Here is a 21,187-nt window from a genome sequence, read left to right as displayed (position 1 = left end):
AATGTGGCCTCAGCGCTGCTGCTGACAGCCCCGCAGCAGCGGCGCGCACAGCATATATGCAGCGGGCGCCGGCGCCCTGAACACGCGGGCTAAATGTGTTATTTTTGCTGCCGTAGCCGGGGACCGCTGTGGCAGAAGGGGGGCGTGATAATGATGATGCCAGAGCCGTGGGGTTAGACGCAGAAGGGGGGCGGGCGATGTGTCGGGGGGGCGGGCTAAATGTGTTTTTTTTGCTGCCGTAGCCGGGGACCGCTGTCAGGTCTGAGGCAGAAGGGGGGCGGGCGAAATGTCCGGCGGGGCGGTGGCAAAGTAAGCGTGTGTATGAGGGGGGGCTGGGCGCGCGGTGTAGATGTGGAGATGGCCTATGGGCGGCCAGGGGGTGGGGGTGGGGTTGTGGGTGGTGAGCAGCCGTGGGGTGGAGTTAGTGGGCAGGCATGGGGAGTGGTGGGCGAGGAGGGGTGTGTGCTTGTGGAGAGCATGTAGAACGAAGTGCCTTGCTTTTGCAGTGTGGCTGACGGTGGATGGGCCTGTCAATCACCCGTGAAACCCCACCCACCGTTTGCCACACTGCTTAGACTGACAGATCTGGCTAAATATATAAGAGATTAATAGCGCAGCAATTCCCACCCTTGTGGATATATTTGTATGTCCTAAAGGCCAGCTTTTTTGCTTTTACACTAGTTGATACCTCTTTAGTAAATCACACTGGCTTCCTTTTCCTGGTGCTTTTCTTAACCCTTTTGATACAAAGGTCCGTTGCCTTTAGTATTGCACTTTTTTATTTTTTCCACCTCTCCTGCACTCCTTTCAAGTTCCTCCAATCCGCTAATGAATCGCTTAAACATCTCCCCATTTTTGCAAAGTCATCCTTCCTAAAATCCAACACCTTAGTTTTTGTGTGACTGGAGTTGGAACCTGCCTTGATACTAAACCATACTGATCAGGGCCAGCGCCACCACTTGGCAGCTCTAGGCATTTGCCTAGGGCGCCGGCACCTGGAAGGCGGCAGTTCGTCCCTCACCCCCAGCGAACTGTGTAAAAAACTTGCGGCCCCGGCGTCCCTGCAGTGCTGGGGCGGTCAGGGGTGTCCGTGCCATAGGGGTACCTGTGGCGCCGTCATGTCCCTGTAGTGAATAGAAAATAACTAGCGCTATGCGGCGCGGGAAGCGCTAGTTATTTTCTATTCACTGCAGGGACCCTGCCGGCCGCAGCCAGCTTTATACACATGACGGCGCCGCAGGTACCCCTACGGCACGGACACCCCTGACCGCCCCAGCACTGCAGGGACGCCGGGGCCGCAAGTTTTTTCCACAGGTACCACCCCCCTCCCCCTGGCACCGGGGCGCCCCCACCCTGACTCGCCTGGGGCGCTCCGGTGCCTTGCACCGGCCCTGATACTGAAACGCGTTGAGCCACTGCATCCTGCTCTAGCACTTTATTGGAGAGCCATCCATCTCACACAACTATTTCCATCCAAAGACCTTGGAATTCCAGAGGACACTATACCCGGACCAGTTTCGTTGTAACACCACTTTGGATCCCCCGAAATCTGCAGCCATTATATTTGGTACCAGCCGCACCTTAAGGACTGCCTCTTTCATCATTCCACTAACTGTGGGACATTCGGGAATCCTCCACTGGGAAATCTCCGGGACTCTGAAAACCCACTCCCAATAAGATCATCCATAATATATGGTAACTATACACCCTGGTGTTGATTTGGACCAAAAATATTCACTTTTGCCCCAACTTCGATTGCCAGCTGGAAATTATCCTTTTTTTTAAATACAGTTTTATCATAATTTTTTCATTGTGAGAATTCTCATACGTAATATATTGTATATGATTTGTATTGCATTTCTTTTAATATTGTAATCAATTTATTCAGTAAATACCCGAGCGCTGTATCATAATCCCCATATTAATCTCCCATAAAAATGCTGGGCGTTCCACTGCAGATGCAGGTGTGGCAATGCCAGCTTGAGGCGGGCGGCTGACATCACATGACATCAGTGCCCGCCTCAAATTCAGCTATCTGTGGGCATGATGAAAGTCAGTCTAGACTGACTTTTATTAGCGAACAGCAGAGCAATCATTCAATGGTAAAATGATTTTGCGAGGGGATGTGTTAGCGTACACATCCCCTCGCATGCTACCAAGGGGATTCGCGGGGTGGGGGGGTGGCATTTACCTGTTCGTTAGGCTGCAATTAGCCGCAGCCTAGTAAGCAGGTGTGAATCAGGCCCATAGTTTTATCCATTTTTTTTTTTGCACAGCAACTAACAGCATAAAGTACAGTAACTGATGAATAATTAAATTAGTCCAAAAAAAGCTGTTGTTTAACTGTCAGGTCCAAGTCCACGAGGTTTGTATCCGTCAGCATGTAAAACTGTATAAAACTAGTAAAAGCGAAGAGGTCTAAGAATAGGATACTAAAATGATGAGTAAGGGTGGGCGATGGTTAAACGTGGCCTGAAAATGACAGGTTTAATGATTTACAGGTAATTAGTAATTTTACTCTAGATGAAGGTCATTTGAAACAAACTGTCATGACCTGATATCCCCCCCCCCCTGGTCTAGCTGGTAGAGTACCCAAGTCTTCCAATGTGCTGAGCTGATGATTCATAGGTTAGCAAATGCCTAAGGACCAAGGGGTATATGACATAAAGTTCGAGTTTGCCGGAGATGCGGGATGCCGGTTGAACTCAGATGGGTTTTAAAGCTGCAATAATTTACAAAGCCAAGTCAGAGTTGTGGCTGTCATCCCGCACCTTGGTTGCAATTACATATGCTCCCACGTCACGGAATAGAGATGCATGCATTTGCAATCAGCTAAATTTAGGTCAAACTATCAGCACTTATAAGAAACCTTTATTTCATAAAGGATGTTATAAGTACTAGGACAAGAATTTATATCTATGTTAAAGATACTGCATACAGGGGCGTAACTACACTAAGGCAGCCACCGCCACCGCTTGGGGGAGCGAGTGGCAGCGCTGTCTGTGTGGGCGCCGGCATCCAGCACGGAAAATCTTGCGCACCCACCGCCCGTCGAGTCAGCTGGTGGCTGGCTCAGCCCACCCATATCAATGCTCTGGCCGGCTCACGATGTGACGTGCTGGCGTCACACCATGCTCTCCCCCGCCCTGCGCTGTACTCCTCCTGAGTCAGTACAGCGCAGGGCGGGGGAGAGCGCGGTGTGATGCCAACACGTCACATCCCGAGCCGGCAGAGTACAGGAGGCAGGAGAAGATGCAGCCGGGACACTACGAAAGTGAGCTGGGCATAACTACGGAGCAACTACTAGTTGCTAATGAAAGGCCCACCGGCGCCGCTCCCCTATCTGTCCCTGTCGCCGCACAGAGGTGATCTTCTCCTGTCCCCCAGCTCCGCAGCCGCATCGCACCAGAAGTAGGCGCCGTCTCCAGGCACCGCTGCCAGGTATAGCTCATAAGCAGCTGTTCCAGGGCCAGTGCAAGTTATGAATGCTTCTCACCAGTCCACTCCAGCAGCTTGTCAGCAGACAGGCAGCCCAGCATGGAGGTATTCTGTTTTGAAAGGGAGGGGGAATGCACATGCCCCAACACTATGTGTGCCCATGCAATATGTGTGTCAGTGTGCCCCTGCAATGTATATGTGTGTCAGTGTGCCCCTAGTGCCCAAGCAATGTGTCCTTGTGTGTCAATGTGCCCCTGGTGCCAATGCAATGTGTGTATTAGTGTGCCCCTGCAATGTATATGTGTGTCAGTGTGCCCCTAGTGCCCAAACAATGTGTCCTTGTGTGTCAATGTGCCCCTGGTGCCAATGCAATATGTGTGTCAGTGTGCCCCTGCAATGTATATGTGTGTCAGTGTGCCCCTAGTGCCCAAGCAATGTGTCCTTGTGTGTCAATGTGCCCCTGCAATGTATCTGTGTGTGTCAGTGTGCCCCTGTTGCCCATGCAATGTGTGTGTGTCAGTGTGCCCATGCAATGTGTGTGCCCCTGGTGTCCATGCAATTTTTTGCTTTAACAAGGATTCAGAGTCACACAGAGACAGAAGTATGTAAGTCAATGACTTTTATTTATAATCGATTAAAATTGACATTTGATTTGTTCCCCTTTATAACTAGTGGCTGCAGCCCCTGCATCCCCATCCCATTAGGTCAAAACATGAGGGCACATTGGCAAACAAAGGGGAGACGATTAGCCACAGAGATGCACAGTGAGTGTGTGTAGTAATCAAGGTGTTGTTTGGTACTCATCTATCTGGGAATCAGATCAAATAAATGTTAGAACCTGAGGCTATACACTGTTTGCACCAATGATAGACATTATATTGGGGTAAAAGGATTTACATAGCAACAGTCAGCTGACATTAGCAGATTTAATTTGAAACTTAGTCCAAATCAAGGGCCTTATTCTGATCTGAGCTCAGTACAAATTTGTTCTTAAAATGGGCAAAATCATGTGCACTACTGGTGGGGCAGATGTAACATGTCTAGAGAGAGTTAGGTTTGTGTGAGTTATTTTGTTTCTGTGCAGGGTAAATACTGACTGCATTATTTTTACACTGCATGTTAGATTTCAGTTTCAACACACCCCACCCAAATTTAATTCTCTTTGCACAGGGTACATCTGCTCCACCTGCAGTGCACATGGTTTTGCCCATTTTCCGAACAAATTTGTACTGAGCTCAGATCAGAATAAGGCCCCAAGTAATTTCAAAAAAGTCCATAGAGCTGATTCGAACGCATCTGTGGCCATTTATTTGTATGGTCACAACATTCTGCTTACTAGTTTATGCTGAATGCGACATTCCACCTGGCAACTGTCATTATGTGGACTAGCCCACTGTTGACTCTCACTCTGTGTGGGGGGCCTCAGAAATATCACTGTACAGGGCCCCAAGATTTCTGTTGCCGGCCCTGCCCACAGCCACTTGCTGAAGGAGAAGGGGGCACAGGAGCAGGGGCGTAGGGAGGGCGCCGGAAGGTCTGCTCGCCCGCTCCCCAGCTCTGGACCTGCCGCTGCAGCCTCCGTGTAACCCACCGCTGATGCCTCCACCGTCCACATGACCCACCGTTGCTGCTGCCCTGCACTCCCTAATGTGATGCCCTGCTTCCCACTGCAGCCTCCACGGGACAATGGCCGCTGCCTCTACGGTACACTGATTGTCTAAATGATGATTGCTGTCCTTATATCTCTCTCTGCTGTCTTTATCTCTCTCTGCTGTCCTTATCTCTCTCTGCTGTCCTTATCTCTCTCTGCTGTCCTTATCTCTCTCTCTGCTGTCCTTATCTCTCTCTCTGCTGTCTTTATCTCTCTGCTGTCTTTATCTCTCTCTCTCTGCTGTCTTTATCTCTCTCTGCTGTCCTCATCTCTCTGCTGTCCTCATCTCTCTCTGATGTCCTCATCTCTCTCTCTGCTGTCTTTATCTCTCTCGGCTGTCTTTATCTCTCTCTCTGCTGTCTTTATCTCTCTCTCGGCTGTCTTTATCTCTCTCTCTGCTGTCCTTATCTCTCTCTCTCTCTGCTGTCCTTATCTCTCTCTCTCTGCTGTCCTTATCTCTCTCTCTCTGCTGTCCTTATCTCTCTCTCTCTCTCTCTCCGCTCTTTCTGCTGTCCCGCTCTCCCATGTCTTTTCTCTTTCTGTTGTCCTTTTGTCTCTCTCCACTCTCTTAGTGAGTACATGCATCCTGGCAATATATATATATATATATATATATATATATATATATATATATATATATATATATATATATATATATATATATATTTGTGTGTGGGAGGGGGGGGCCACAATTTTTTTAGCAGGGGGGAGCAAAATTTATAGTTACGCCACTGACTGCATACACATAAACAAATGCACATTCCCTTATTCACACAATATTGGCTCTTATTCAGATCTGATCGCAATACAAATTTGTTCTCAAAATGGGCAAAACCATGTGCACTGCAGGTGGGGCAGATGTAACATGCATAGAGAGTGTTAGATTTGTGTGAGTTATTTTGTTTCTGTGCAGGGTAAATACTGGCTGCATTATTTTTATGTAATTTATATTTCAGTTTCAACACACCCCACCCAAATGTAACTTTCTCTGCACATGTTACATCTGCCCCACCTGCAGTGCACATGGGTTTGCCCATTTTGAGAACAAATTTGTACTGTAATCAGATCTGAATAAGGGCTATTGTGTAGATAGGTGAACTAGGGCATTATGAGCATTAGGGGCTGATTCTTAAGGTCCATACACACTGAGTGATTTTCACCCACTTTAGTGATTTTCCTGGGGGTGGACAACTTTTCATAGCAGGACGATATGGGAAGCCGTCCACTTCGTAATACCAGCAGATGAGCAGCCAGGCCAGCGATCTCATCTGTTCAAAAGACAAAACTGAGCTGCTTTCAGCTGAATGTCGCCCAGAGTGTATAGGCCTTAAGGTACGGCTGTCCCTTTGCCTTTGGCTGCAGTTATGCTTGCAAATTTGGGCCTGATTCAGACCTGCTCGCTAGGCTGGGTATGTTCACAGCCTAACGAACAAGTTAAAGCTGCCCATCTCCGAACATCTGCCCCCACCGCTGCGCGAATCCCCTGACATGCAAGGGGATGTGTTCCCTAACACAGCCCAACACATGCGGCTAAAGGGAGAGAAGTCATTCGATGGTCGCACACCATCAAATGGTTTTTCTCCCCTGATTTTTATTCCGGCCGCAGATCACCAAAATGGTGCGGGCCCTGATGTCATGTGACATCAGCCACCCGCCCCGAGCAGGCATCGCCATGTGCAGAGAAACGCCCAGCGTTTTTATGGGGACATCAATAAAACGCTGAGCGTTTCCCTGATCCAGCCCCTGCCTGCTCCCTTCCCTCCCTTCACTCTGCGAATGCCTCGGCACGTGTGATACTCGCTGAAGGCGTTCGCACAGGGGGTTTGCACATGGGAATATTCACGCATGCGTAGACCCTCCACCATCGAAAATGGGGCCAAATTCGGATCTGAATCGGCCTCTTTATACTAATGCCGCTACAAAACTTGTGTACATCCATATGTTCAAATGTGCTAGACTGAGATGCCCAATATCAGCATCCGTAGACACTGATATACCACTTGGTCAGATCGGTCGCACCATCCTAACTGCACCTGTCCCTTGGCAGGTGCAGATTCTCCAAATAAGTATGGCCTCCTATGTCAGTTGGTGAGTATCCATGTACGCAACACTCCCATAATACGCAACAGCTGTGTGCTTTTTTTTAGCCCCTCCCATTATCTATAAGTCACCTTGCAGGAATGTCCTCTATAGGAAAAACATTTCCCCACTGTATCCATAATCACCACTGCATCAGACTCAGTATCTGACCTAAGGGTTACAATAAGTTGTAATGCTTATGCAGACAGAGCAGTGGTTTTATTTATATGTGTTCTGAGTTATCAGTTGTTTTATCTTACAGCCCTGGGCAGATACCATTTAATGATTGTTTGCTTCCAATAAAGCGAGGTGGAAGCTTCAGCTAATACCCCTTTCACACCAACCAAATTCCTGGAAAATTTGCTGGGATTTCAACCCAGCTTGCTAGCAGGGTTCATCCTGCGACCTGCCTAGTTTTCTGGCTGGTGTGAAAGGAACTTACCCAGACAGCAGGCCGCAGGCTTGGGCTGCGGGCAGCAGGGTCTGGGCAGTGGGTGGCGGGGTCCAGGCTGATGGGATCCGTGTAGCGGTGCTTGTAGCGCTATTCGCTGGGTAGTGAGGTGGTAAGCTCTACTGAATTTGAAACCATATTGAAAAGACTGGCCGGACACTCTCAGCCAATCAGCGTCCGGCCAGGCTTTTAAAAATGTTATAAAATTCAGCAGCGCTTCCCGTCCCTCCTGCCCGGCAAATAGTGCTACAAGCTATTTTCCGGTCAGCAGGGCGGGAAGTTCTGCTGGATTTGAAAACATATTTAAATGACTGGCCGGATGCTCTCAGCCAATCAGCAGTCTGCCCAGTCTTTTCAATATGTTTTCAAATCCAGCAGCGCTTCCCACCTTGCTGCCCAGCAAATAGCGCTACAAGCGCTCAGCCGCCGCTGCCTGGATCCCTGCAGTCTGGACCCTGCTGCCCGCCACCCGCTGCCTGGACCCCACTGCCTGGATGCCGCTGCCCCTCTCACACCAGAAAATGCAGGGACTAGGTTGGTGTGAAAGGGGCCAACCCGGGAATGTCCCTGCTTGATCCATGTGAAAGGGGTATAATAATGGCAGATCCTGGATTAAGGGAGTTGAACCATGAGTGAACATAAAGGGTAATTTACATGCAGATAAGTGCAGTAATAGAAATGCGTTTGGTAACTGTGCTAACTAAAGTCCTATTTACATGAATGTATTAGAGATAGCCCACTCAGCATAATCACTGACTTTCACAAGGATGCCTCATCACACCATCAAGGTTTTATTATAAAAACATACGGAGGTTGGCTCATATAACATTGTGCTGATTAAAAAAAATATCAAATAATGATCAGTCATCAAAATGTAATTCACTGAGTTTTATGTTTGTAAATGTTCAAGAAATAGAACTCTGGCTGTTCATTTGTGCATCTTCATATATAGAACATTGTTCTAGGTCACTGTTCACAATGCTTTTTGATACAGTAACGTTTTCGTACTTTGGTTCTGAATCTTCCGGATCATATGTGCTTTGGTAAATGTGCTCAGAATTTTGGTCTTGTTCCATCAGCACTGGAATGTGCAGGTTAGAGTACATGTGACTGAGTTTGTCAAAGCTGCCTGTCCATTCCGAAATAACTGGCTTCTTTGTATGATTGTTGGTTACTGTAGTGCCGGAAGATGTAGAAGAAGAGGTTTTATGTGTGAATTTTAAGTCTGCATCACAAGTGGACCTTGGTCGTGAAGGTTTGGAGTTTGAGTGCTGCGGCATACTCTTCCTGACCGGTTTGGGGATCACTTTTTGAAAACTGCCGAAACGTTTCAGCACAGCCTGGACTGCCCCGTCTACATTGCCTTCTGACCTTCTGCGGGACTTGGAAAACTTTCTAGGAGGACCAACACTTACGTAAACAGTGGAAAGGTTATGGTGTTTCTTTTTCATTTCCGAGTTATTCTCTCTCGAGCCAGTGTCTGCTATTTCTGCTTTAACAGATGATTTTTGAGCATTAGACATGGTCCTACGCCGCCCCACTGCAGCATTTCTATGGAGCTTTGGATGGTCCTCGGGTTCTTTACTAGGGAATATTGTGTCATAGTTCTCATTGTTGTTCTGACTCTGCTGCAAATCATCTCCGGTCATTGTCTGCGACTGTATAGAGGGCAGTTTTGGGAGGCTTATAGCAAGTTTTGGTTTTCGGCCTAGATTGGGTGTATCAGTGGTAGAGGACCTTCTGCTCTCAAACTTGGTTCCTTCAGCAAACGAAACTGATGGTCTTTTGGCTTTGGCAATGCTAGAGGTCCTCGGTATGGAAAATGGGAGGGAAATGTCATCTGCGTTGAGGCCCATTGCCTCAGGGAACACATTACATTTAGAACTTATTTCTTGAAATCCATCTATGTCGGCAACAGACATACCTAGAATACAAAAAATATAAGATATTAATTCTCTTCTCAAGTTGGTTCATAAAATAAATCACATGGCATCACATCAGTCAGTGAGGACAGCTTAGAGGTAGGTCACAGTTACCACAGCAGCTAGGCCACACCCCCACTCATAACGTGATGACCTCACGTCTATCAGTGGTCATCTTTATAGATTTCATTACTATTGATTTAGGTAACTTATTGGCACGGAACAGTACATAATGTATATATATAATTGCAAATCATATGGCACAGCATTGAGGGCTTATGAACGTATTGCAGAAAAGTTCATTCTGATTAATCATTAGGTGCTTTCCTTATTCAGTCTCCTATTCCAAGCCACCGCTGCTGTCAGTTTTCATGAAGTGACTGCACGAGAAATGGTAGTACAGGGGTGGCCAAACCTGTCCTCAAGATCTACCAACGGTGAATGTTTTCCAGGCAACCTGTGGATCTATAGTAGGAATGAATGCAGCAGGTTTTAAAATGTGACATAGTAATGACTACAGCTGTGCAGCAGCTAGGTGACCTGGAAAACGTGGACCGTTGGTAGATCTCGAGGACCGGTTTGGCCACCCCTGGTGTAGTGATCACTGTCAGCACACTTTCTCCTATAGTGAGCACATGTGGAGTGGAGTTGTTGGAAAAGCAAGGGATTTATGCTGCTGAAAGGTCATCCCTGTCACCCATAGTACCCTCACCTTCTCTTGGAGGAACGCAGTAGACTGGACCGTCTTCATCTGACTCAAATGATGAAAATGAGTTTTCAGATAACCAGCCAGTAGAGGGCGACTCAATGAAGCTGTGGTCGATTGCAAGTTCTGTGTCATGATGGGAGACTGGAAAATAAAGTAAAGTAAAGTGGAAATTGGCTTTTTATAAGACCACATTCTCTATATGATAAATACAAGATGATAGAGGTGCATATATATTGGGCAGCACGGACGATGTAAAGGTTAGCATTACTGCCTCACAGCACTGAGCTCATTCCCACCATGGCCCTAACTGTGCTGAGTTTGTATATACTCCTCGTACTTGCGTGGGTTTCCTCCGGGTACTCTGGTTTCCTCCACGTTCCAAAAATATACTGATAGGCCAATTGGCTCCCAACAAAAATTAACCCTAGAATGCCTGTGTGTGCGTGTACATGTGGTAGGGAATATATAGATTGTAAGCTCCACTGGGGCAGGGACTGATCGATGTTAATGTTCAAGTATTCTCTGTACAGCGCTGCGGAATGTGTTGTGCTATATAAATAACTGTTAATAAATAATGAGTATATATATATATATATATATATATATACAGTATATACACATCTAACTATATGCTGCCTTTATTACTGTCAGGCCTATCACTTTTTTATCACAGTTTTATGTAAGGGATGCAACACATTTAGGAAGAGCCCGTTATTACATATGTATTTTATGTTAGGATTGTTACTTAGATCCCAATAGTTACCAGTGCAACATAGAAGGTATAATATGATAAATATGCTGAAATAAACGCAGTATGCAGAAGTAAACACAGTACAATGCATACAAGATTTGATTTATGTTTGAACCTTGTTCCATGACTGTTAAACAGCAGGTTGTGCACATACCTGGTACTTAATTCCAACCACTCGTTTCCATAGAGATTGGCTGGGAGAGTATGGAAGAGGAGGCAGCGTTGCAGCTGTATAATGTGGGATATGATTGATTGATGTGATTCATTCACCATTAACAACACTGTGCAAACTAGCATTAGGCACTGATTTATGGATAAAAATCCCTTTACACTTCATAGTCTAAGTTAGGGGAATACAATGGCATACAGTAGCATAATAGATTCAGTTGGTTATATAATAGGTACTACAATAGATTTTTCAAGGTTGTGAATAAAGTGTAAAGATAGGGTTAATGATTTGATTTCAAAATAGCTCATAGACACCTAAGGATATTGTACTCATGCTGAGATTTGTTTAATGTGGATTGGAGAAATGACAGTACAATAGGACTTATTCCTGATGCCGGTTACTTCTCCCCGAAAAGATTGTTGAGTAGACAACACCTGCATCTGATGATTTCAGAAAAATGCTGTAATCTATATAATAATTGGCTAACACTGCTCCTCACCTCTATGGGGAAATTCAAGTGTTTTGTATGCTGGCGGTTACGAGATAGCAACCAATGTTGAAATCCAAGTGCTTCCCTGTTCTGGCGTGCAGCGCTGCCGGTGCTGGCATTACTGTTATGCTGTTACATCATTTTGGCGGGCTGGTAACTAGTACTTATACATAACCACCAGTGCCGTAGGTGCATTTGGGTATATAAGGATTGGAGGGAGGTAGGGGGGTGTGATTTGTTTAATCAAGGTGTAGTATAAAGCATTCGGTGCAAACTGACTGCGACTTTAAATAATAATTTGGAATGATCATTGTAGCTATTTATTTCTCACCATTATCAAAGTAAATGTCCTGTGCTCGTAGGTTTTGGTATCTAAAGACCACACTGTGAATCATGGTCATTAGTAGGCTTTCGTGATGCTTATGTATAATTTTCCTATGAGCATGAATCTGTATAGTAAATGTAGGAAAATAATGTAACACCGGGTATGTTTAATAGCCTGGAATCATATTATAGTGCTAGAGGTGGAAAATACATTGGTATTATGTGACTGAGGGAGAATTGTTCAACCAATTGTATATACCAAGCAAACACATATTGCTATGGACAATTAATTTTACTTTAATAATATTAATAGATCAATATAGGCAACTACACGTCTCTTTTTTTATAGCAAAGAGATGTGATCAGCCCTCTCCATCCACATCACCGGCCATCATTCGGTCCCCCCATCATTTTCTCACTTGAACCTATTCCCTCCCACCTCCTACACTACTTCTCCTCCCCTAATGCCTGTTCACATTATGGTCACCCCCTCAATCTCTCGCTCTCATCAGGCACTGTTTTATCTGCCTTTAAGCATGCCCAAAAATCCTTACCCTTAAACCTAACACTCTTTCCAACTACTGACCCATCTGTCTCTTCCCTTTTGCTTACAAAGTCTTTAAAGGGGAATTGTCTACTTCTGCCTTTCTTTCTTCCTTCCCTCTCCCCGCTTGATCCATTTCCATCTAGCTTCCATGCTCTCCATTCCATAATGTTTTTTTGCTGCACTCGCCATGCTTGGGGTGCAGTGCGTCGCTTTGCTCGTGCACACTATTCTGTTCTCACTACATGCCCTAGTTCAGGGATGGGGAACCTTCAGCCCTCCAGCTGTTGTTTAACTATACATCCCAGCATGCACTGCTTCAGTTTGGCTATTTGGCCATGTTAAAACGGTTGCAGGGCATGCTGGGATTTGTAGTTCAACAACAGCTGGAGGGCCAAAGGTTCCCCATCCCTGCCCTAGTTGATGGCAGAGTAAGAAATACTGCCTGTCAGCACATGTCGGCTCAAAAAAACTTGAAAAACCCCAGGTCAATCATTTGACTGTCGACCTTCCCCATGTTGACCTTCCCCATGTCGACCCAATGAGCATGTTGACCTTTTCATGTGTCGACCTAAGCCCATGTTGACCAGCGGTGGACCCAATGCATGTTGACTTAATGACCGTATACCCTCAAGACCCACTTCTTCATCAAACCAAGTAATCTGTCATCCTAACTCTCTGTTACATGCTCACTTCTACCACTTCTGTGTCACTGCTGTCTGACTGCCCCTCCCTTTCAGAATGTAAGCTTTCAAAGGCAGGGCCCTCTTCCCTCATGCTCTATGACGCGTTTCGCTACGGTAGGTAGCTTTATCAAAGGTAAAGCTACCTAGCGTAGCGAAAGGCATCAGTGAGCTGCTTGGACACCCACAATTTACAAAGAACTCCGGATAGAGCCCGAACCAACCCCTTGGGACTTTTTAAAACTTCCAAGAACCAGCCACCACTCTATTCCTGGATATTACGCCCAGCTTTGGAGACAGGCAGACTGGCCATTACACCTGCAAACCTTTGGTGCAAATATACCTCCGGTGGACTTACGGTTATTCATACCAGCAATTGGGCTGACCACACGAATACAAGTGGACGTTGCATTTATCCACTCCAGGATGGTAATTATTCCTCCATACATATTCCTCACTGACTGCTGCAGCAGACACCACCACAGCAGTAAAATCAGTCACCAACCAAAGAATAAAAACCTAATCTAGCTTGCTTCCTCCTAGGAGGAACACTGGCTGCCTGTAGGTCACGACTCACGCTGGCTCCTGCTCAGCGTGGATATCACTGCCTCTACCAGGGCGCGTGCTGCTGGCTCTCTGAGGCAGGAGGACGGGAGCGCAGACAAGAGATGAATCGTTCGCGAACAAACCGGATCTTTTGGACGGATCCCATACAAGAACGAGTGAGCTGGCGAGCCCAAAAAGGTGATCCGTTTCTTTTTCGTTTTCCATTACAATGCATTTTCTTGATCTCAGTGCTGCCACCTGTGGCAGCTGAGATGTACTACCTCTGGAGACTGAGTACAGTGCTTTGACTACAAGTGATGGAAAGATTAGCTGCTGCTGCCAGGGATGGCCATCGGTGCAGACGCCATCGATGGATGCCATCGATGGCGATTCTGCACCCAGCCATCGATCAGTGTTTTTACTCGGTCATGTATATTCCCCCCCCCTTTTTTTAAAGCGAGCCGTGGAGTTGTCTAAAAGATCCGTATCTTTTCACTGAGAGATCCGGCGGATCCCGGCTCGGCTTAATGATCCGTTTTGCCCATCTTTAGCGCAGGCAGGAGGACGGGTGCATGCTGTGATGTCACCGCGTCACGCTAGCGTGTGATGTCTATAGAGACGGGACCGGGGGCTGACTTCAATGGAGCCCATGGCCCAGCCAGCGCTTCAGGACTAGGTTCATACGCCACAGCGCCTTAACACCCATGTTATCTTATCTTTGTACTGCTGCGGGCTGGAGATCGGCGGCGGCAATAGGCAAGTAAGGCTGTCCTGACCACTGCCGGCTAACAGGTGCTGGCCTGCTGCGAATTTTGCGTGCAATCGCGTGGGGGTGTGCCAGCGGGCATTAGGAGGTGCCTGTGCACCCCCGGCACATCTATGCTTGTACATTAAGTCGTTTTTTTCTGTCTTGCTCATTTGCTTATAAACTTTGTTAGGTGCTACGGAACAGGGCAGCCAAGAGGAATGCTGGGCCCCGGTAAAATGTTAGGGGTGTGGCTTAAGTGTGGGAGGTGTGGGCACTTCCCGCACTTCGGCCACGCCCCCAAAATGTTTAGAGGAGGGTAAAAGAAAACTCTAAAAACTATAATCTCAGCAGCAGCACACACCTACAACATGTGCTGTGCTGACAGGAGGCTCAGCATCACCTCTGACGCTGTCAGTGAGACACTCATGCTGAGCCTCCTGTCAGCACAGCACATGCTGTAGAAGTGTTGCTACCTGGGAGGGATGGAGGGGTCGGACCAGGGCCCATACGGGGCCCCTCCAGCAAGCCTGGGCCCGGGTAATTAGTACCTGCTCCCCCCCCCTCTCGGCTGCCCTGCTACGGAACCCTTGTTGGGCTATGTAAATAAAAGATAATAAAAATAATAATAATAATAATGATAATAATTAAAAAGTATTTGCATATGCATGATTTATAGGCAAAGATATCTTACCAGTGACCCAGGAAACCTTAGTGCTGCCCATGGAACAGCATGGTAAGAGGGAGCTAATGTTTATGAGGGCTCCCTGGAAATTGTGCTTCATCCTTGGTAAACAACCTCCATCGCCAGTAGTTACTCTGCAATATAAAAACAAAGCACATCACATAAACAACTATAATATTCACAAGGGGCCCTATTTATGAAACCTGCTGCCATCCGTATTAATTTGATTGCAGCAGCTATCCACATAGTTTTCAATGGGAGTTTTTAACAAGCTCCATAAGCTTAGCAACTTTCCCTGCAAAGACGGTGCTATCTTGTTTAACCTCTGGTCAGTATCAGACTGGGGCATGAAGGGACAAAAAAGGGGAATGCAGAAGTAGGGACAAAGTTTATGGGTATGGCCAGCTACCACATTAGTTTGCCTAACCATAAGAGTATACATGGGTTGGGCACCATGATATGTGTATGTTTAGTTATCTGTACAAACGGATGGCACTCGCGGACTCACAGTAAATCAAACCATTAAAGGCATATGCAGGGGTTAAAGCGATGGGGATCGGGGTGGAACTGAGTTCCACCACCTCTAATGGTAGGGGGAACTGAGTTCCACCTCTACCACAGTCCTGAAAAGTAATTCCAACAGAAAAGCCTGTCCCAGCGGCTTATTCTGGTACGGCGTATGTAATATAAAAGTTAAGATGAACAACTGTGGACATTATGTGTATAAGGGGCATTACTGTGTGGTTTAATATGAATCAAGGGCACTACATGCGGTGTAATGTGTATACAATTGTGCTACCATGTGTTGTGGGACCATTATGCCTTTATGGGTGGTAGGGCACAAATTCCCTGGCTCTGGTCAAGGCTCTGCCTAATGGAGGGGGGGGGGGGGGGCATTGATAGGGGAACAGAGTTCCACCACCTCTCCAGGACCACTTTAAGCCCTGGGCATAGGTACTTCAATGTTTTGGTTTATTTCAAACAGTGCTTACCTAAATACATGTATGAAAGACAACTCTACCAATCCACGTGCACCCACCAGCCGACCCTTACAATGACATCCTCAGTCACTGACTTCACAGACGTCTAGCCCATGGCCAAAACCATTGATACATTTCAAGTATATACCTGGGTTCACAGCACCGGGAATAAACCACGTCAGCATTGGAGAAACAAACGGAGTCAGCTGGACACTGATACATCACGTGGGGAAGTCACTTCTAACAGTGACACTGCAACTCCGGGAACCAGTCATCCCCTTTTAGAGGTGGTCTCCAGAGCCAGGCTTGGAGACACAAAAAAGCCCACACAAGATGTGGCGGGCAGTGTGAACAAGAAAGCAAAGTCCAAAGCAAAAACAAAGAAATGATTATGAATTTATCCAACAGAATACTCTCTGACTGCGAACAGAGATTGCTTGGAAGGGGTCTGAATTTTGTTTCAACAACTAAGCATGATGGGGTCACTAATGAGGTGGACATTTGTATGCTTAACAGACAACTCAGACTAAAATAATACTTTAATTGTAAAGATGCCACTGGGTTGTGGATAGATGTCCCCATAGACTAGAATCCATATTTGAACCAATCTCGTCCAATGCCGCTATAAAAATCTTTACTAGATTGCTCTCTGACAACTTGACGATACTTCTGTATACCAGCATCTGGACCATAACCCCACTATACATTATCAACAAATATTGCAGGAAACTGTGCAGGAAGCTGTCGATGAGGACATAATTACTAAAGAGGTGATGAACGCACTTTACAAGGCCACACCAAGGCTGTCGATTCTTTACACTGAGCCGAAAATACACAAAGATCCCTTGAAACTGCCAGGACGGGCGATCATATCGGTGAGGGATTCCCTCCTTTAAAATGTCTCAAGATACATTGACTTTTACTTGTTGTTATTTTTAAAAAAATTTTAATTTAGGGGCCCCAGAAGGCGTTATTTGTCATACATTGTGCCAGTTGTCAATAATAATACATACATTACATACTGTATGTATACTGTGTGCAAGTTATAAGTAATATACTGTTGCCAAACTCATCAAACTCATCATAATAAGGATGACTATGCATCAAACTATTAGCAGGACCATTTTCTCAATGAATCCAAGAACTGAGGCTGTTACTGTTACTGGAGAATGCCTGGGACGGTCCCGAGTCAGCTGCTAAGGGAGACATTGGCCCTTCTGTTCGCACAGGGGAGCGACGTTTGGTGCCTGCGCATAAACATTTATGGGCATGTGCAGCCGCTTGGTGCGAGTGGGTGCGGCAAATTGATTATTTGCCGGACTGCTCGCACCTAGCGGTGGGGGCCCATGAAAACGCTGAGTTTTCCCATTCTAATAAGGCTGTGACGTGGGTGTGGGCAGCTGATGACCATCGAATGATTTTTTTTTTAAATTCAATGATTTTTATTGAGATTTTTGAGATACAACAGACAAACTTCCCTCCCCCCTGCATAGACAGTAAATGTAACAAGCACAAGCATCAGATCCCGCATAGTAGGTATAAAGACATCCATAGGGCACACATATAGTAAAACACAAAATGGAGATATGGAAAGAAAAAAAAAAAAAAGTTTTGCATTACAGGATATACAAACTACCAACGTCCAAAGGCGCCATTTGGACTGGTGGCAGTAGGGTGTGCATAGCGCACAGATATATATGATAAAATGTCTCACTAAAATACAATATATGCTAATGGCATGGTAAAGACATTCTAGAAAAAATTGTTGCAAGATCAGATGTCCGAGCAAACAGGGAAAATAAAAAATTAAAAATAGGGAATGAAAATAAAACTTAATTACCACTAACTAAAGTACTACCTACACTACCCAAAGCAAAACCCCCCATAATAACCCAAAACAAACCTCCCCAAAATCCCCCCACCCTGTATGACCTAACCCCAACCTAGGTATACCTGGATCCCTAACAACCCACCATTCCCCCCAACTAACTATACTACCCACCACTAAAAAGAGATAAATTAGTGGCCATCAGCTATATTAGCCAACCTAGCCTAAAAAAACTAATTCACCCCTTCCTCCCACCCCCTACACTACCGTACCTATCTAACCCCCCCCCCCCCCCCCCCCCCATATAGTGATCGGATGAAAAGCGGATGGGTTAACTGGGGCCATGGCTTGGTAATATTCAAGGATTTTAATCATCTGTGGAGAACCCGTCTCTCCCTCCGACAACAGGATATCTTATTAACTAACATACACATAAACAGGAGCTGTAAGGGCCCCGGGATTGGTACACTGAGGCAGAACTAAAAATGTATAGTTTTCATAAGAAAAACTGACCGGGCTCTAATAAGGAAAAATATTAAGCAGGTCAGGACTGACACGCCTATACATGACAATCACAAGAGTCATTATGCCAACAGGCATTGAAGGGCGCAAGAGGTAAAAATATTAATCCGGCCAATCTTCCGCCAGCAAAGGAGATGTATATAGAGCAAAAGGATTTAATACTATGGTAATGATCGCTTCAGTGTTAAAGACCGTGGGCAATATAAAAGCGCAAAGGAAAAATATATATAACCAGGAGAAATTAAAAATAAAAATATCCAAGAACCCCACCCTGGCCAACTTTACAATTAACCCCACTTAACACGTTTATGTTCACAGTATAAACTTATATAAGTGAACATGAGCAGAATGTTTCGGAAACATAACATATGGAAATAGGGAATCCGTTATCATCGTCCAAAACAGAGATCCAAAATGTAAACAAGAATTAGTCAGGCCAGGCTTCTATGTCAACCGAGGCATAGGTTGTGACACCAGGATTTTCAGCAGTTGGGTAAGTTCCGAAGCAGACAATGCCTACATCGCCAGGATAAGTTCCAAGATAGTGAGTGCTTTCATCACCAGGAGAAGTTCCGCATTTGTGAAGGCTTGCATCGCCAGAATAAATTTCAAAATAGGGAGAGTCTACATCACGAGGAGACGGTCCAGTGCAGTGAAGGCTCACATCACCAGAGCAGTTAAGATGGCCGATCCAAAATGGTGTTCGTAGCGGAAGCCGTAAATAGGTTATTTGAAGGGGCTCCGCTAGGGGTACAGGATGGTATAGCAGAGTGTTCCACAGGTCCTTGCTGAGGTTTGGATGATCCTGGTGGTGAATGAACACAGGATCCATAGGGGTTATAGCTGCATGGGTCACAGGGCTAACATGCACATCTTCAGGCATTATTCCATACACTTCACGGGGAGTAGAGGGAAAGGTATTATCACTGGATATGCCCGAGAGTGCAGTAATGAGCCTAGAGGTAGAGGCAGTAATGGCCTCCAAAATTTGTTGCAGCGGGTTTCCCATTTTCTCCTGATATATGGAGGTGACAATAGCAGAAAGTTACACAGTTATAAGGATTGATGAGAAAGCAGGGGTGGCTAGCACACCCCCTATTACTCGGCCAGAACAGAGAGCACCTCTCACAAAATGCCCCAATGTAGATATGGGAAAGCTGAGGGATCCAGGCCCGCACCCAAAGAGTAAAAGTCAGAAATGTCACCTGAGGTCGATATCCTCACAAGGCAAGATGGCCGCGGTCCCCACAATATACGGCAAAACTGCACCCAGGTCTATGTAAAAGGAGATGTTAGGCTCTGTAGGTGACTGGCAGAGATGCGGCAGTATAGAAGTGCACTTGCGAGGCTGTCCAGGTAAGCTCGCGTCCGCACAGGGCCTCGAGGCTCAGTCTCCGTGTGTAGCTGCAGCAGCAAGATGGCGCCGGCTCACACGCACTGACGCTGCACCCCACCGCCGCGAGAAGGATAGTGAAGTGTCGGGTGGCCAGGTCCCGACTCTGATAGAACCGGAACGCTGTCAGGATGTTCCCCCACAGCTACGAGAAGCCAGGAGCACTGAAGCGATCACAGGATCGTTATTCAGGATGTTTGTAGCGGGGAGCTCCAAAGGATAGGTCTGTTCACATGGCCGTCCAAGCCACGCCCCGACCATCGAATGATTTTGCTAAACATCCAATTGCTTGCGAGCGGGGAAACCACTCGTGTGAGCAGTGGGCTACGTTTATATGACCCGCAAAGCTGCCAATTTTGCAGCTTTGCAGGTCAACCAGAATGAGGGCCATTGAGTGTACACAGAGCATCTCTTGCAGATCCCATAGTTATGCCCACAGTAGCTGGTACCTATGGGGAGAGACTTCTTCTTGATTGCCCACACCCCCTGCCCTCATGTCCCCTCCTTCCCACTGCCCTGTATGGCCACCAGCATCGCTAAGGGGCATGGTCAGGACACCCTGTATTTTGTCACTGCCTCCTTAGTGCTTGTTGTGTCCCTTTATGCCATATGGTTTTGTTTTTTTTATTAGAATATTTTTTTTTTTACATTTACCTTCTTTAATATGGTTGTGGTTTCCATGCAGCTGCTTTATGAAACAACTAATGACAGAGACAGATCAGGGCAGCAGCAGACATACAGTACAGCAGTATACAGCACAACTCTGAAAACTTTGAAGACATTTCTCAGTTTGTTTGATTACCACTAGGTGGCAGACTGCAGCAAATTTGCCAACTGGATGTTTCATTTCACCACTAAACTTACTTAAAAAAAAAAAAAAAAGGAAGCTGTTTTGCTATGTTTGACTATCTCTTGCTATAGTAAAAAAAATATACATATTACACTAGTAAGTTATTAGTGAATATTTAAAAAGTGATATATCAAATGTCATAATGAGTCAGGGTTGCCGACCCTCCCGGAATTTCCAAAAATCGGGTCCCCCTCCCGGCCCCCCGGAAGGGTGGGCAACCCTCCTGGATTCAAGGGGAACCCCCGCTGACCCCCGGATCGCGGTATTGAAATGCCGCAATCCTCGGGTCTCAGAGGAGGGGGCGGAGCTAAAACGGCACAATCGCGTCATTTTAGCCCCGCCCCCTCCACAGAGATTCGTGAATTAGCTGATTTAAAAGCATGGGGTGGGGCTTAGTGATGTCACTCGCAAGCCCCGCCCCCTGAGT

General features: G+C 46.3%; 1 protein-coding gene across 1 annotated transcript in view; it reads right to left on the bottom strand.

The window, feature by feature from the left end:
- Window positions 1–8,387: 8,387 nt before the first annotated feature.
- Window positions 8,388–21,187, bottom strand: part of SCARF1 (scavenger receptor class F member 1) — a 54,340-nt gene continuing 41,540 nt past the window's right edge. Inside the window, exons 9-11 of the mRNA XM_083172169.1 lie at window positions 15,197–15,321; window positions 10,254–10,391; window positions 8,388–9,543 (exon numbers count right to left, since the gene is read on the bottom strand). Of these exons, the coding sequence (XP_083028295.1) occupies window positions 8,525–9,543; window positions 10,254–10,391; window positions 15,197–15,321 (1,282 nt within the window). The 3' untranslated portion in view covers window positions 8,388–8,524. The remainder of the gene's footprint in view (window positions 9,544–10,253; window positions 10,392–15,196; window positions 15,322–21,187) is intronic.

This window comes from Crinia signifera, chromosome 2, assembly GCF_055691185.1.
Source record: "Crinia signifera chromosome 2, ASM5569118v1, whole genome shotgun sequence".
NCBI classification, from domain to species: domain Eukaryota; kingdom Metazoa; phylum Chordata; class Amphibia; order Anura; family Myobatrachidae; genus Crinia; species Crinia signifera.
This window is presented reverse-complemented; position numbering and strand designations above follow the sequence as displayed.